Source organism: Nyctereutes procyonoides, unplaced genomic scaffold (assembly GCF_905146905.1).
Source record: "Nyctereutes procyonoides isolate TBG_1078 unplaced genomic scaffold, NYPRO_anot_genome, whole genome shotgun sequence".
Classification (NCBI taxonomy): Eukaryota; Metazoa; Chordata; class Mammalia; order Carnivora; family Canidae; genus Nyctereutes; species Nyctereutes procyonoides.
This window is the reverse complement of record NW_026575137.1, coordinates 6,471,668-6,490,221: the sequence shown is the minus strand read 5'-3', so window position 1 is coordinate 6,490,221 and position 18,554 is coordinate 6,471,668. Positions and strand designations below refer to the sequence as shown.

Sequence of the window (18,554 nt, the reverse complement as noted above, 5' to 3'; positions counted from 1 at the left end):
ATCACCCTATTCCACTTTCCTATTACAAATTAAGGTTTCTTCTTCTGTCCTTCCATAGCCTAGTAGTGTAATACCTACCACTTAACTGGTACCACCATTCTGTTTTCAGCAACCCTGCAATAAAGTGGCAGCACTAATGTATTGAACTGATTAGGAAACTGATAGTGGGAGGTAGTAAGTAACTGGGCAATGTCACTTAGCTAGGATTGGAACTGGGACAAAAACACAGGCTACTCCGCTCTTTTGGCTGTTCCTTTTGTCAGCTTTCTCAGAGTGTCCTATAATCAGTTATTCTACATGGTGGGTGTGCTAACATGAAAGGCGGTCGAGAGGATAAGTTCGATAGGCCTTTAAAAGGGAGACTTTCCAGGACTTGGTGATTGACTCACCCTGAGAAATGGAGAGGAAAGAGTATAGAATAATTCCCAAACTTAGACTCTGAGTGCCTGAGTAGTTTGTAGCAATGATTCCCCGAGCTAGGAAGTAACTTGCTCAAGAGGATGAGCAAGTTTGAGGGAGTAGAGCAGGATGGGGACGAGGTGTGTGGGGGGGAAGTAAACTGCTCTGACTGTGATAACTTCCAGTGGGGGATACATATGAAAACAGTGAAAAGGTAACATGGTAGGCTTGGAGTATAAATTTTTAATCTTACTATTGATAAATGAAAACATTAATTCTCTTTAGTTCCTAGGCAAATACAAAGTACGTACATTTGTTTTTCTGCCCATTCTTTCCAACTTTCCTATTACAATTTTTCTGAATTTTTATGACTGCATCATTCAAAATTTGATGTAAAACAATATGTGCCCCTATTGTATCCCAAGGGACTATAGTTTTTACTGACAGTTTCAGAAATCCATCTCTGTAATATGCTTTTATCTGGAACCTGGTCCGGATACATGAATGTGGAGGAGGCATGATTGTATACAAAACAATTTCCATTTTATTGCACACAGATATCTTGAGCAATTGAAGTAACCCTCTTTCCTTTTTCCTGGATTAAGGGTGATTCAAAATTAAATACTAAGCATAAAGTTAGATAGAATCCTTTAAAATTGTTTTTATTTTAGTCTGTAACAGTAGTACATAATCATGTAGAAATATAAAAAATACAAACATAAAAATTTGTTGATGATCCTATTGGCTGTGGATAACCATAGTAAATATTTTGGTATTTTCTTTTTGAAATCTTATTTTGTAAGCTTAAAATCAACTGTTAATGAAATTCTATAGCTATTTTTTATTCACTTAGAATCATTTCTCATACTGTAAAATAACTTATATGAATTTATATTGTTTCCAAATCTTTGCTCTTGTAACTCATACTACAATATCTTTTTCTCTATATTTTTCTATTCTCATCTCCTAGCTTCTCTAGGAAGGTTACTTGTAAGTCTCATAACTGTGTCAAGAACATAAATATGTTTAAAGGTACCATTTTATAATTTTTATGAACAGTATTTTTTATTTCCTTAGCAAGAAAATGAAATTGAGAAGAAATGTGAGCTCAAGAGTGAGTCACTGTGGTCAACGAAAGAAGAACTATCTGTGAGGAAATTTTTATTTTTATAAAATCTTTTATTTTTATAAAAATTAGACTTAAGAACCAATGTCTCATCAATTTATGTCAGTTTACATTCTTAGTATTAATCATTTCTCTTTCTGTAATTTTGTTGTATTTCATGAGATAAAGAATCTTATCTAGCAGCAGGAAGGAATTTCAGGCTGATTTAATCTGCAATTAAAAAATGGCTTTCATTCAGTAAGGTAGTGTATCCAGAATTAATAATTTTTGGAGGTGTCAAAAATAATAAAATAATAAATAATAATAAAATAATAAAATAAAAATCCAAGAAAGCTTAAGTATAGTAGATGAGAACTTTGTAGAACAGATTGTGCAATAATGCTAATTTATGGTTTTAATGAAAAGTAGACAAAACTGAGATTTCTTGCTAAGAAAATATATACAAGAAGATAAATTATTTATTGGGATGATATTAGAATACACTAAATTAAAATGCTGTATGCTTCTATCATATAAATATTTCTAAAATTGCATATTATTTGAGTAAGTAACTTTCTGGTTTGAAGTAGATATGATTTGATTCCAAATACAAAGTTTAAGTGCCAGAAATAAACCTTTTTTGTACTGTTTTTTTCAAGTATTTGAACTTTTTTTTGTAGATTCCCAAGTGACAAATAATATTCTTTTTCCCTATTTTTTTTTTGCTTATGTATCCATCTTAACTCCATTTAAGATCAAAGATGAACTTGAGGATGATGGTGATATGCTTCCAAGGAAGGTGTTACTGACTGAATTTAGATCACTGGTGGTTAATAACTCTACGCCCAGAAACGCATCCAGTGTAAATAGTGATTATGGTCAACCAAAGAATTTCAAGAAATTCAAAAAGGTATGATATTCCTTTAAAATATCACAAGAGGGCAGTGTTTGAAATGTTTTTAGGAATACCGTTGATGCTAAGTAGTGAAACCAATTCCTATTGAAAACTGGTGTTATTTCTTCTGCTTAAAGCAGTTAAAATTACTGTAGGAAGGACATGAACTGACAGGTATTGAATATGTGAATAAATATATAATGAGTATTTGGAAGCAGACTTCACCAAGACTGAATTCTTCAAAGGGTGCTGTTTATCTGGCCTTCCCTACCTTAAGAGGCAGGCTTTGGGTTAAATTGATAGAGTCCTTCTACTTCTAATAGTGATCTGCGTCTACCAGAAGGGGTTCTTTATCTCAGGAATTTATGAAAGAGCTAAACACATTAAATACAATGAAAAGTAATCACTTTACTGTTACATATATATATATAAAAAAATATAAGTATGCACCCTGAGTATTATCATCAGACCGGAGTTTCTTCTCCTCTAGGAACTGATGTTTAACTTATCAGTATGTTTAAAAGAATATTTCTGACCTAGTCTGTATTCTTTTGTTGTTTTTTCTGGAATATTTGCTTCTTATCCCATATCTACTACTGACCACTATCTTATGTTTAAGCATTTAATCAGAATACAGTAATTTTGTCAAAGGTGATTTCTGTGGAAGAATGCTTTTTATTAGACTATGATCTGTATGATTCTCACTGTACTATGAGGTGTTGTAGCTTTTTCTCTCTAATGTGAGCTACTAGTAACATTTGTCAGTTAAATTAATTTTTTACCTACTACGACAGTGTGTAGAAGTTTCTAAACTCCATCTCTTAGAGTGGAAGATAGAAATGTTTCCCACTTAGATGGCACCCACTTACCCTTTTCCATCCCACAGGTGTGTCTCATGAATACCATATGGGCCATTCTTATCTGTATGGTTACTTCATGTTCAATATCATGTTACTAGGTCTCATTGTTAAGTCAAAATTCAAAAGAAGTACTATTCTTTTTTTTTTTTAATTAATGAAGTTACCAAAGATAAAGCAATAATACTCACTTTTGGCCCCAGGGATGATCAAGAAATACAGAATAGTACAAACTGCTAGAAAGTAGTTTGGAAAAATTTTAAACTCTTAAAAAATATTAATATCTTTGACTAAGGAATTTTTTTTTGAGACTATAAAATTCAAACCAAAATTTATGTGGTGGGATGATTTAACTGGATTGGCTCTAATGAAAGAATTTGTTATTTTCTTTATATACCTGAATCCAATAACATGGCTTTTTTGTGTCTTTAAAGTATGTTTAATGATGAAAATTAATTTAAAATTCCCTTTCTGTGGGGGCTGGGTGGCTTAAATGGTTAAATGTCTACCTTCTGCTCAGGGTTATGATCCCAGGGTCCTGAGATCAAACCCCTCATTGGGCTCCCTGCTCAGCAGGGAGGCTGCTTCTCCCTCTGCTCCTCCCCTTGCTCATGCTTTATGTCTCTCAAATAAAAAAATAAATATAAATAAATTCCCTTTCCACTTCATATATTGAAATTTTAAAGGTATGTCCCATAGATATTAAGGTTTTATTATTAACTAAATAGAATATTAGCAGTGAGCTTCATTTGCATTTTCACAATATTTTTAGCACCTGTTTATTGATAAACAATTAAAATTTTAATTAAAAATATAAACTGTCATCTCTAGCATCTTTTACTAGAGATACATAAATTGGAAAGTTTTATTTTTTAAAGATTTTATTTATCCACAGGAGACCCAGAGACAGAGGCAGAGGGAGAAGCAGGCTCCCCGTGGGGAGCCTGATACGGGACTCGATTTAGGACCCCGGGGTCACAAGCTGATCCAAAGCCACCCAGATGCCTCGATTGGAAAGTTTTAAAGACGTACATTTTCATGAGTTCTAGACAAAGCTTAAACTTTGAAATCTTTAAAAGAGGGACGCCTAGGTGGCTCAGTGGTTGAGCGGCTGCCTTTGGCTCAGGGTGTGATCCCAGAATCCTTGGATCGAGTCCCACATCGGGCTCCCTGCAGGGAGCCTGCTCCTCCCTCTGCCTGTGTCTCTGTCTCGCTCTGTCTCTCATGAATAAATAAATAAAATCTTATATATAAAAAAAAGAAACCTTTAGAACAAAATATACTTTATATATTCACCTTAAGTTGCTTCAAATGCTAAATGATGAGCTAAGGCCATTTTTTAATAAAACTCCCAATTAAAAATCTTAATTAAATTCTTGGTACATAAATCCCAGTGATATATCTAAATCTGGGTATAGCAATAGCCAAAAAAATACGGCAAAAAAGTGGGTCTAGCATAGTTACTTATCTCTCACTTTCATTTATAGGATATAAACATTTTTGGCAGTTATATGTAATTAATACGCTTTAATTTTTATTAAGCTTTTTAAAAAATGATCTTAGGGGTACCTGAGTGGCTTAGCTGGCTTGGTAGATGACTCTTGATTTCATCTTAGATCATGATCTCAAGGTCATAAAATCAAGTTCCACATTGGATACTCTGCTCAGCAGCAAGTCTGCTTCAGATTCTCTCTCCTCCCTCTGCCCTCCCCTCCCCTCCCCACTCACTCACACACTCATTCCCTTTCTAAAATAAGAAAAAAAAATGAGACGGTCTTAATTTGTTAATGCATTTAACCTTAAAACTTTTACTATTTAACAGGTCACATTTCCTGGAGCAGGAAAACTTCCACGCATCATTGGAGGATCAGATCTAGTAGCTCATCATGCTCGGAAGAATACAGAATTAGAAGAATGGTTAAGGCAGGAAATGGAGGTCAGTAGGAAATGGGGCCTGGTGACTTGCTTGGTTTACATTTTGGTCCCTCATGGTTTCCTTAGAGCAAATGAGAGACCCTAGATGAAGGTCAAGCCCCTCGTCCAGCTCCTTGCTCAGCAGAGAGTCTGCTTCTCCCTCTACCCTTCCTCCTACTCATCTGCTCTCTCTCTGTCTCAGATAAATAAAATAAAATCTTTAAAAAAAATGAATTTTACATCCTAATGTAAAGGGGAGAAAAGAGACTTAACGTACAAAAATGAAAAAGAAAGCTAACGGGATCACAATTCAAAGATGGTTGTACAGTCATGTGGGGGGGGTCATTGCAAATAATATCAGAGTTACATACTAAGTAAATGTACTGGGCTTTCTGAATCTAGAAATTATCTTTCAGTAGTACCAAGGATTTCTCAGGCATTATTTTACTGAGTTCCACCTTTTTCCTATTCTCTTGTATCTTTTTTTTGCCTACGTTTAATTTTTATAGAACTGCCATATTGTTTTCCAAAGCAACTGCTCCATTTTACATTGTCACTAATACTGCACAAAGGTTCCAGTTTCTCCGTATCCTCTCCAACACTTGTTATTCTCACTTGTTATTCTTCACTGGTTTTTTTTATAGTGGGCATCTAACTCGTGTGAACCTCATTGTGGTTTTGATTTGCACTTTCCTAATGATTAATGATATTGTGCACCTTCGCATATGCTTGTTGGCCATTTGCATATCTTTTTTGGAGAAATATCTATTCAAAAAGCTCTCTTCCTATTACTAATCAGATTGATTTTTTTTATTGTTATGAATTAGAGCTGTTCTTTATGTATTCTGATAATCCTTATCAGATATATGATTTGTATGATTTGCAGGTGTTTTCTCCCTTCCTCTGTGTTACCTTTTCACTCTGTTGTTTGTGTATTTTGATGCACAGAAATCTTAAATTTTGATGTAGTTCAGTTTATCAATTTTGTTGTTGTTACCTGTGCTTTTGGCCTCATATCCAAGGAATCCTTGCCAAATCCAATGTCAGGAAGTCTTTGCCTTTTTTTCTTCTAAGAGTTTTATAGTTTTAGCTCTTATATTTAGATCTTGAATTGATTTTGAGTTCATTTTCATAGGTGTTACAAGATTAGAGTTTAACTTCATTCTCTGTGGTTGCACTTTTGCACTGTGGTTTAATGATGAATGAGCGAGCGCAACATCTCGAAGGTGAAGGAGGGAGTCTCAAGTCAGTTGTAACTATTGACAACTGTTTGCTGTGGGAGACTTGCCTTGGTGCCTCCTCCCATGAGCAGTTGTTACTGATCTATCTCATTTCCCCCCAGAGTCTTTATAAGTTTTAAGAAAGTAAGAAAAATTGTTAAATAATATTGGTAAGTAGTAACTATTTATATGTAGTTCAAATTCTTAAAATTTTTATTATGAAAACTTTTCAGACATACACAAAATAGTGAAACAAACCCCAAACAACAGCTATAACAAATATCAGCATTCATCTGTTTTCTTTCCCAACTTTTTTTTCTTTCTGGAGTATTTTAAAGCAAATCCCAGTCATTTTATCGGTTCATTTATATTTATATGGTCAAACATATACAGATTACTGATCAAATACGTATGTATGGTATCAGAAAATGCTTTTCTATGTCCTTTCTAGTAAGATACTTACATCATCAGTTCACATTGCTTTAAATCCTAGACTAGGACCAGCAGCATAGTTTTTTTGTTTGTTTTTGTTTTTTTTATCAGCATAGCTTTGACACTTGAAATTGCTTTAGATTTTTTTGCAGACTTGCTTTATGGCATGTCTTTGATCATATCTACAACTAATATGTTGTAAAACTAAACCTCAGTTATAACTTGGTTCTTTTGGGAAAATATGAACTGTTTTACTGCTCTTCATGTTAAAATGTGATTTTCAGGAGTTCACTGCACATATCAGCTACATATATACTCTATAATGAGAACTTACAGGAAAGATTATAAAAATATGCTTCTCTGTTTCTTTTTTTTTTTTCTTTTTTTTTTTACTTTCTTCCTGGATGTTTTGAGTCCTAATGGATATTTTGTAAAATGACCATCTAAGTAATTCATAATTCTTTCTACCCCTTACTTACTTTTAACTGGAGAATTTAATAGAATTTAAAGTGGGCATCTTTTCTATAGAGGAAGTTACTGCATGGAAGTCAAGATTTCAGAAACACATGACTGTTGAATTGAGAAATAATCATAGACCTCTTCCAAGTTAGAAAGTTTTCTTCTTAGCCTTTGTATTGCCTGATTATCGAATACTCCGGAAACCCAGAGATGTGCTCCAGAAAGGTCCTCCCAACAGGCTATTTGGTAATTGGCAAGTTAGAGGTATTATCTCTTGAACTCCAATTTGACAGAAGTCAAATTTCACTTTCTTCTCTATCTTCTTTTTTATCTATCTTATCTCTTTTTTTTCCCCCCTCTGGATTGCATTTTTTGATAACTCCTCCAGATTATCTTCCAGTTTTGTACTTTTCCCTTCCACTCCATCTGGTTCGTATTCCCACTGTCCTCTGAGTTTTCATTTAGCTTGTTATATTTTTTCAATTCTGGATGTCTGTTTCATTCATCTCTAAGTCTTATTGTTCCCTGTTGATATTTTTAAGCTTTTCTTTTGTATTATTTGTCTAAAGTATTTGTTGATACGTTTCTGCTACTCTTCTCTTAATGGAGCCTTGTTTCCAAGTATGTATTTTGTGATAGTTGAATGTGAACTGCTTTGTTTTGCTTGGAATTTAATCTGTAGAAATTCCTTGAACCCTGAGTTCAAGTTTATTTCCTCTAGAAAAGAAATGTTTGTGTCTGCAAGTCTTGTTCTACCAATATGAGACCACTTTACCTCTGCTTGTGATTTTTATGGATTACCTAGGTAATATGTATTTGGACCAGAAGTCCAAGTGAAAGGCAGCTTGTCATAAGAGACATTGAAAGAGAGGGAGACACATAGGTAGAGGGATAAGCAGGCTTCCTGCGGGGAGCCCCATGTGGGACTGGATCCCTGGACCTTGGGATCACATCCTGGAGCCCTAGGCAGATGCTCAACCACTGAGCCACCCAGGTGTCCCAGGAGAGTGTTTTAAAAATTTTCTTTCACCTTGTGCTAGGGTCGAGGCAGACAAGTTTCTTTCTTACCTTCTTTTTCTATTGTATTAAACAGTTTATTCCTCTTTCTCCCTTTAATGCTGGAGTCTCTTCTTAGATTCCCCATCTTTGATTTTCTTTTTTCTCACTCATCCTCCATTCAGACATCAAAGCAGAGCCCAGTTTTTTAATGCTTTGCAGATAACCACAGGGCAAGGCAAAAGCTGACCGTGGTACTTGTTAACTTCTCAGGGTTCTTATTTTGTGCCATTGTGGGTTTAGGGTAGTTTTCAGCAGTTTGTGTTTAAAAATACTTTTTAGGGATGCCTGGGTGGCTCAGCGGTTGGACGCCTGCCTTTGGCTCAGGGTGTGATCCCAGAGTCCCGGGATCTAGTCCCACATCAGACTCCCTGCGTGGAGCCTGCTTCTCCCTCTGCCTGTGTCTCTGCCTCTCTCTGTATGTCTCTCTTGAATACATAAACATCTTAAAAAAAAAAAACTTTTTGGTCAAAAAATTGTTAAAAAGTAGGGTTGTTAAGGTCACTCAGGATATTTAGTGTCAAAAAATGGAAGGATGGAAGTCACATCCCTTCTTCCTTTCTTTTTTGAATGAATAAATGGCCTTACTTAAAATGTGCATTTCAAAGAATTATGATAGTACACAAAAGAATGATGAAGTGAAAATCCCGGAGTCCAGAAATTACCTATTTAAACATTAAGTGAATTATTCCAGATACTTCTTTATTGAAGAGGAGTAATAGCCAGACAGAGTGGGAAGAGAGAAAGAGAGCTGATAGGAAGTAAAGCTGAAAGCATTGCTAAATTTTTGCAAATGTTTCTTCTTTTCAAGGTATTTTATTTCCTGAGATCCAAGACCAAGCAGTGATAAATATGACCAAAACCAAACCAAACAAACAAACAAACCCTTGTCAGGTTAGAATCAGTACTTGTTTCAAGCTGCCTATTTTGATTTTAGATATATTTTTTTGGCTCCCTGCTGTAAACAGGAAATTATTTGTACTTCAGCCCTCCCCCCACACCCCCCTCCCCCCATCTTAGGACAGTCCTATTTAGAAAGTACTTGCATGCCTGCAACATTCCTTCTTAGGCTTGCAAGTCATTAATGATGAGAATATATCAATTTTCCATTTGTTTTTCCTGGAATACAGTGTGTTATTTTCATTTGCAGATGCAGGTCTTTTTATTTCAAGGAACTCTTATTATGTCTGTGAAAGCATTTTTATATTTGCTGGGTTGTCTACATTTAAGACATAATTATCCTTTTATTAGATCACCTTTGCTCTCCACATCCATCTCTTCTGCATTCACTGGGGTTTTTTCTTTTTCTTTTTTTTTTTAAAGACTTTATTTATTCATGAGAGAGAGAGAGGAGCAAGCTCCATGCAAGGAGCTCGACGTGGGACTCGATCCCAGGTCTTCAGGATCAGGCCCTGGCCGAAAGCAGGCGCTAAACCACTGAGCCACCCGGGCTGCCCCACTGGGGTTTTCTTAAGCTCTTTTACTATGTCAAAAATTCAGATTTCAGCTGTGTCTGTTCTGTTCTTCATCAGCAATGTGGTCTTGGGCATATTACTTCCTTATGTTTACATTTATTCCTGTGCAAAATGGGAACAATAATAGTACCTCTGTTTCACGGAATTTTTCTAAGGATTAAATAAGATGCTACTTATAAAACATAGCAGTGGAAACAGTCACTGTTAGGTGTTTCTAATTTATTTGATTCTGAAATGGTGTTAATGGGTCTCAGTCTGTTAGCATTTGTTCTCTTTTCATTGTCATTGTGTTTTTTTGTCATCTAACTTTTTGGTTTGTGTTGCTTTCATGTTCTTAGTAACTTCGTTTTTTTTTTATCCTTGGGTTATTTCTTGCAGACTGGGTTCTTCATGCATCTTGCATGTTCTGTTCCAGTTGCTGTCTTTTTTCCCCCCCTTGGTAATGTAGTTTATAGTTTCTTTCATCTTGCAGCTATTTAGAGTAAAATACTCTGTCCAGGTACTTTATTTACTTTGTGAAGTATCGTATGCTATCATGTGCAGGGATTACAATCTAAAGACCATTTGTGCAACTGATGAGTTAATAAGCTCTACATCTGAAACTAATGGTGTACTAATTGAATTTAAATAAAAAATACAGATGAATGGATAAATATACACAATAGAATATTACTCAAACATTAAAGAATGAAATCTTGCCATTCATTTGCAATGACGTGGATGGAGCTAGAGTATATTATGCTAATAAGCAAAATTAGCATAAGCAAAATAAGTCAGAGAAAGACAAATACCAAATGATTTCACTCCTATTTGCAATTTAAGAAACAAAACAGATGAACATAGGGGAAGGAAAGGAAAAATAAGATAAATCAGAGAGAGAGGGAAACCAGAAGAGATTCTGGATTGTAGGACACAAACTGAGGGTTGCTGGAGGGGAGAAGGGTGAGGGGATGGGGTAACCGGGTGGTGGGCATTAAGGAGGGCACGTGATGTGATGAGCACTGCAACTGATGAATCACTGAAGACTCTACCCCTGAAACTGATAATACACTATATGTTAACTAAATTAATTTAAATAGAAATTAAAAAAAAAACAAAGACTGTGAGGCAAAAAGTGAAGTATCAGAATTACTCCTACCCAAGCTCTTAGTGTGTCTGGAGACGATGAATCCAGGAAAGCAAGGGCTCAGCTGGAGCTCTGTGCTGCTCCTTCCGGGGACTGGGATTAAATGTATACCAGGGAGTGTATATCTTACCCCAGAAGACAGTAGTAACCTGCCATTTTAGGTGGTTTTCCTGATTTGTCAGGGCTGCATGGAGCCTGCGCCTTTGGTCAGTGTCAGTCCCGCCTACTTCCCTGTGCCAAGCGTCCCTTCCAGCAGTCCACCAGCAGTGTTTTCTTTCTCCTGCTCAGGCTCCTTTTCCCCAAATGTGGAGTATTACTAAGCATTTTCAGGTTTGGCTTTAGTTTGTATAATGGGCTGGGGCACCGGTAGGAATGTGTTGCATCAATCTTTGGGTTCTCTGCAGGCTGCCTTTTTCAAGTCTGTGCGCTCTTGATGATTAGGGCTGTAGGGTTTTGTTTGTTCTTGTCTGCAGAGGAGTTGAGAGAACGACAGTGTAGCTGCTGACTTTTTTCTGACTTTGATTTATTCGATTAGAATTAGTAGAGAGCCTCCACCAGACCCTCTTTTTACTAGAGCAATTTTAGGTGCAGTAGGTTGGATTTACTCTTTAAGATAAGAGAGTTGAGGGATCCCTGGTGGCTCAGCAGTTTGGCGCCTGCCTTCGGCCCAGGGTGTGATCCTGGAGTCCCGAGATCAAGTCCCACGTCGGGCTCCCTGTATGGAGCCTGCTTCTCCCTCTGCCTGTGTCTCTGCCTCTCTCTCCCTCTCTGTGTCTCTCATGAATGAATAAATAAAATCTTAAAAATAAGATGAGAGAGTTGACTTCGTTGTGCGGCTGCAGTGTGTGTATAGAAGTATGCTCTTGTCGTGGTGTCCTCTTCCTAGGCTCGTCCCAGCTACTCTTCTTAAGTACTTTTTGCCTTTCCTTCTTTTTTAGTTCTTCTTTCTCTACTTCTGCTATAAACCAGGCTTGGTTTTCATGACCACTGAATACATTCCTGAAGTTTCCTTCGATTTAGGATATTTTCATTTTGTGCATTAAACATAATAACGCTTTGAGACACTATCCAGCCTGATTTGAATTTTGAAAGACTGGAGATGTAATTCTCCCCAACCCTTTAAAAAAATGCCAGTAATAGGAAGATTTCTGTTTCTTAAAACTACTTTACTTAATGTTTTTACTAAGGCACATAAAGCTGATTTTTCCTTATTGATTGTTCTTTACTGTATTATGACTTTAAAATTAGTATCTCCTTCCAGGAAGCCTTTTCAGAGTAATTACGATACGATAATGATGCCAGCTGCTTTTTTGACAGCTTTATGGGCATCGTTGTCCTCCCATTTATGTTCTGCTATACCTGTTAGAAAATGTGGAAAGATATATCATGTAAGATCGTTTTGATATTTCACTGTATGGATTGAAAATCATTCTATAAGAATCCCTGTAAGTCATTCTTCTCGGCCCTTCCCAAAGACGCAGAATCAGTGTGATATTGATGGTGCTCCTCGCACTCAGGGAGACCTAGTCAAATCCCACTTTTTCCATATGACAACCTTTTGATCTTCTGCACGTTACTTAACCTAAGTCTTTGTTTCCTTGTTGGTTAAAACTGGGATAATAATCCAATAGCAATAATGAAGTTATATGAAGATCAAATGAGATTGTTTTAGGAAGAGTTTTAAGATAGTATCTGGAAAATGTACAAATGTAAGTTATTAACCCTAAAAATGAACAGTATGTACATTCAGCCTTTTAATGAAGATAAGATACAGGGAATTATAACAGAGGGGAGAAATTGATGGGCATTTGTAAGTTGTGTAGCTGAAGGTTTATGGGAGTTCTTCATAGCAGATATTATTTTTATACTTTTATTTTTTTAATTTATTTTTATTTTTTTTAAAGATTTTATTTATTCATGAAAGAGATTGAGAGAGAGGCAGAGACAGGCAGAGGGAGAAGCAGGCTCCATGCAGGGAGCCCAACGTGGGACTCGATCCCGGGTCTCCAGGATCAGGCCCTGGGCCCAACGCGGCACTAAACCGCTGAGCCATCGGGGCTGCCCTATTTTTATACTTTTAAATGAAGAAGATTGAAAACCATTGCTAAAGGGTGAAGAACATGTTCCTGGACACATAGTAGGCCTTAAGTTAATGCACGCTGAAAGATTGTCAGATATGGGAAGAGGAGAAAAAGGAGGTAGTTTTCTGGGCAGAGGGACAAACAAGAATATCTGTTAGGAAGGGAGTCTAGTCTAGTTGGTAGTTTTGTGATTCACTTTTAACTGGCAAACAGTGTTTGTGAGAAGGGACGTGAGAAGTAATTGAGAATGGAGAATGGGGCCAGGTTATGAAGAGCCTTTCCCATGTTCGGGGCCAAACTCAAGAGTTTGTGTTTTCTTTGGTATGTGGAAAAAATCACTGAAGGCCTTTGAATGGCACACAATAGGGTCATAGCTATTATTTTAGAAAGATGCACCCAGCACAGAGTTTTTCCGGTCCTAACTCTCAAAGATGCGTTAGGAGTCTACTACGAGTTTGTGTGTGTGTGTGTGTGTGTGTGTGTGTGTGTGTGTGTGTGTGTGTGTGTGTTTAAGGTTTTATTTATTCATGAAAGGCACAGAGAGCGAGGCAGAGACATAGGCAGAGGGAGAAGCAGGCTCCTCAAAGGGAGCCCCAGCGCAAGACTCAATTCCAGACCCCAGGATCACATCCTAAGTTGAAGGCAGATGCTCAAAACGCTGAGCCACCCAGGCCTCCCGATGAGTCTGTGTTTAAAATTACTTTGTCAGTGGGGCTCAGGGTGGCTCAGTCGGTTAAGCGTCTGCCTTTGGCTCAGGTCATAATCCCAGGGTCCTGGGATCGAGTCTTGCATCTGTCTCCCTGGCTTCTCCCTCTCTCTCTGCCTCTCCCCACATTCCCCTGCTCATGCTCATGTGTTCTCTCACCCTCTGTCTCTCTCTCTCTCAAATAAATAAAATCTTTTTTGAAAAAAAATTTTAAATTAAAAAAAATAACTTTGCAGTGAAGAGTTCAACTGCAGCTTCAGAGCCCAGGTTTGGGACCTTGGGGATGAAAACCACTTCACCCGTAGAGCTGCTGTAGTTGAAAGTGGGATAGATTTTGCCCTCTCAGCCCCTTCCATCAGTCCTATGACCTCAAAACGATGATATTTCATGTAGTAAAACGGTTCTCCTGGGAAAAAAATTCAAAACTCAACAAGCTAGCAATATATACATATGTTGGTTGCCTTTGGAAAGGGGATTGGCTGGAAAAGGTTGTTTAAGTAGAGGACTTTTGCAGTAATCTTGGCATGAAGTTGAAAATGGAGAGGATCTGATGAACGGGGGAAATACCCTAGAAGCAGAACTCGTAGACCTGCTGACCTCCTGGATGTGGAAAGCTCTGCGATGACTGACCACCCAGTGTAGGAGTTGATTAACCATGTATTTATTCATCACTGAACATATGTTTCAAATTATGTTAATTTTGACAGGTGCAAAACCAGCATGCGAGAGAAGAGTCTCTTGCTGATGATCTCTTCAGGTAAAGTTTAATTTCATCTTTCTCATGAATCTTTGAGATGTGTATAAAATTCAGTTTTTATTCACAGAGATTAAATACTAATTTCTTCTGTCTTATGGGGTGCCAGGCTGGTTCAGTTGCTCGAACATCTGACTCTTAATTTTGTTTTTTTCATTTTTTTTTTTTTTTTACTCTTAATTTTGGCTCAGGTCACAATCTCTCAGGGTTGTGGGATCAAGCCCCACATCGGGCTCTGAGCTCAGTGTGGAGTCTGCTTATCCTTCTCCCTCCACTCCTCCCTGACACAACGCACGCTTGCTCTTTCTCTTGTTCTCTCTCGCATGTGCGTGCGCGCTCTCTCTCTAAAATAAATAAAATCTTTTTAAAAAGAGAAAAAAATAATCAGTCCCTTCACCTAAAGAATGTTTTGTTTTAATGTATGTATTTCTTTTTACTACTTGAGCACCCCTCATTTGGGTTTGCTGGATATGTCTTCAGGGTTTAGGGTTGATTCAGTTGAACTCTATCACAAGATATTTAAAATTTGTGTGAAGGCATTCATGCAAAAGAAGGGTCCTGAACTGGTGAATTTGGTTGATAATGTTTGTGAGATTTTCACCTCTGAGTAGAATCATGAGTGAGTGGGTTTTGAGTTAAGACAAATTACATACCAGAGCATTTGTTCAGGTTTAGTTGGCACAAGCATAAAAACAAAAGGCTGGATTAGAGTTTCAAATCAGTGTTTTGTGGGAGGTTTAGAGGAGTTATAATGGTCGATTACAATTTAATTCTGATTTAACACGTTTTCAGCATTCCTGCAGGCCCAAGACCTTATAAAATTAGCTCTCAAAAACAAATAGTTTAAAATCAGATTACCTTTATCTACTTATAGATAGGTACTGGCTAGGGGAGAGTAACACACTCCCAAATTTATATAAAGGCAGAACCAAGAACTACTGTATTTTTGAGTCTCTTTTGTAGCCAGTTTGAGTCTTTTAAGTTCATTATTGACAGTGTATATGTCATTGGGGTTAAAATGTTGACTGTGCTGATTTTTCATAAGTAGTTAATATCTGGTTGCCAGTTAAATTTATTTAATTACTGTAGGAGAAAATTATATGAAGCAAATCTGTTGTAGGCTCATTATACTCTTTTGTGCAAATCTTCTACATTAGTTGAGAGTGGAAGGAGTCTGAAGCCAGACTAGGAGAGGTGTAAACATGTATTTTATTTTTTAATTGTTTTAATTAATTATTTTAATGCTTGTATAGGACTTTTTCTATTGTTGATGTTCTCTTTTTACCAAATATTCATCAAACCAACATCAAAAGGATAAATAAAAGTAAAAATGTCTGTGCTTAATATCAGACCCTCAGGATAAAATTGTCATTCTCATTGTGTTTGCCAAAGTGTAACCATGTTTTGAAAACCCTTTTACTTTAAAAGTGAAAGAAATGCCATCATTTATCTAGATATCTTTTAACTTTTCTTTCTTTGCAGATACAATCCAAATGTAAAGAGGAGACGATAACTGAGGATTTTATAAAGAAGTCACAGAAAAGCATTTCCTATCAAGCATTTACTTCAAGATTCCTCTGGGATACATTCATTAAATCTCTAGAAAGGATTTAAATTACAGAGGTTTTATGGCCTAAATTTGTTGAATAAAATGTACAGAACTCCACTTTTTTTTGTGTGTGTGACAGTATTATTATTCAATCTTCAGTCATCTCTTATGGTAATTTTTTTCATTTCTAAATGTGGCTTTTTATTTATTGAATATTTAATAATCAGCTCAAAATTCTAAAAGTATAAAAGGATAAGAAATGAAAAACTCGTGCCTCTACCACAGGTCTAGCTATTTAGTTCTCCTCCTCAGAAAAAAATCCATGGTACTCATTTGTTAGGAGTCTTTCCAAAGAGTTTTGATGCCTATTTAGATTTTTGTGCATATTATTTTTCAATAATTTCCTACAAAAATGATAGTATAACATATACAGTATTCTTCACCTTGCTCCTTTTTTGCCAAATAGATTGGAAGATCATACACATATCAGAGCATACTTTCTTCCCCCATTATACCATAGGCTTCCTCGAACTGAAGTGACCCAAATGAAATGCATGAAATGCATTTCAGGGGGGAAGATGTCACCCACATATTATTCTAGTCCTAGAAGAGACAAGATGGAAGACTTCCTCAAGCTTGTGGATAGGTCTTAACTAGAATGGGACGACTTATTTGGTGGTAACTGAGCTGGGTGGGTGTGCCTCTCTTTTGAGCTTCTTAGAGTCCTAGTTTTCCTCTCTGCAAAGTAGAAATGATAAAATTGTCTTCTTTCTCTGTTAAAGGGAGATGGTAAGAAAAAAAATGTCTTTTTTCAAATTTTGTAATAGAGACAACTTTGTACCTTAGAATTATAGTAGTGTTTTTATCAACTCCAAGGACTGATGCATTAAGTTCGGGGAAGTAGAACAAGCTTTTTATACGGATTGAAATCTCCGTGGTCTCACACAGCTCCTGCCACCCTAACGAGCCAAGCATTTCAGCTGGTTAGCGATAGCCTAGCATGAAGAATTATACTGTAAGTTAATATGTACTGTTGCTACATCCTCATGGAAGATGATTGATGTTGAACACCTTTTCATGTATTTGTTGGCCATTTGTGTATCTTTCTTTGGAAAAAAAAAAGTCTATTTAGCTCCTCTGCCCATTTTCTTAATTGGATTGTTTGGTTTTTGCTACTGAGTTGTAGCAGTTCTTTATGTATTTTGGATATTAACCCCTTATCACGATCATAACCCCATATCATATACGATATATGATGTGCATGTATTTTCTCCTATTCCGTAAGTTGCCTTTTTGTTTGGTTGATGGTGGCCTTCAACGTGTAGGACCTTTTTAGTGTGATGTAGTTCTATTTGTTTATTTTGTTGATTTTGCTTGAGGTATCAAATCCAAAAAAAAAAAAAAATCATTGTTATGACTGATGTCAAGAAGCTACGTTTTCTTCTAGGAGTTTCATAGTTTCAGGTCTTACATTTAAGTCTTTAAGCCATTTTTAGTTGATTTTTCTGTATATGGGTAAAGATAGTGGTCCAGTTTCATTCTTCTGCATGTGGCTGTTCAATTTTCCTGCAACCATTACTGAAGAGAGAACTATCTTTTCTCTGTTGTATACTCATGGATCCTTTGTCAAAAATTAATTGACCATAAACGTGTGACTTTATTTCTGGGCTCTCTATCATATTCGATTGATCTCAGTGTCTTTTTATGCCAATACCAAATAATTTTTATTGATACAGCTTTGTGATATACTTTGAAATCAGGAAGTGTGATGCCTCCAGCTTTGTTCTTTGTCAAGGCTGCTTTGGTCATTTGGAGTTTTAATATGGGTCCAGCTTTTTTTTTCACATGTGACTATCCAATTATTCTACAACAATTTATTGAAGACACTCTTCCATTGAGTGTTTCTTGGCAGGTATATATACTTGGGTTTCTTTTGAGGCCCTGGATTCTGTATTTGTCTTGGTGTATTTGTTTTTATGCCCATACTATATGGTTCTACTGACTAAAGCTTTATAGTATAGCTTGAAATAAGAAAAAAAGGATGACTAATTCTTTGCTCTTTCAGGATTTTGGGGGGCTATTTGGGGCCTTTTGTGGTTCCACACAAATTTAGGAGTGCTTTTTCCACTCTAAAAAAATGCCATTGGAATCTTGATAGGGATTGCGTTGAATCTGTAGATGCCTTTTTGTAGTATTGATGTTTTTAACAATATTAATTCTTCCAATCCACCAACAAGGGAAACCTTTCTCTTAGTATCTTTAATTTCTGTCATTGGCATTTTATAGTTTTCAGAGATCTTTTTTACCTCCCAAGTTAAATTTGTTCCTAAGTATTTTGTTTTTGGCTCCATTTCAAATGGGATCTACTTTATTTTTTCAGAAAATTTGGTGTTACTGTATAGAAAAGCTACTAGTGTGAATCCCTGGGTGGCTCAGTGGTTTAGCGCCTGTCTTTGGCCAGGGGCGTGATCCTGGAGACTTGGGATCGAGTCCCACATTGGGCTCCCTGCATGGAGCCTGCTTCTC

General features: G+C 36.5%; 1 protein-coding gene across 3 annotated transcripts in view; it reads left to right on the top strand.

Annotated features, from left to right (window-relative positions):
* The window catches only part of NBN (nibrin), a 61,663-nt gene extending 45,518 nt beyond the window's left edge, over positions 1 to 16,145 (top strand). For all 3 annotated transcript variants that reach the window (XM_055303479.1, XM_055303481.1, XM_055303480.1), the window contains exons 12-16: positions 1,477 to 1,548; positions 2,259 to 2,414; positions 5,079 to 5,192; positions 14,433 to 14,482; positions 15,962 to 16,145. In XM_055303479.1, coding sequence (XP_055159454.1) covers positions 1,477 to 1,548; positions 2,259 to 2,414; positions 5,079 to 5,192; positions 14,433 to 14,482; positions 15,962 to 15,992 — 423 coding nt within the window. In that variant the 3' untranslated portion in view covers positions 15,993 to 16,145. The remainder of the gene's footprint in view (positions 1 to 1,476; positions 1,549 to 2,258; positions 2,415 to 5,078; positions 5,193 to 14,432; positions 14,483 to 15,961) is intronic.
* Positions 16,146 to 18,554: the final 2,409 nt, after the last annotated feature.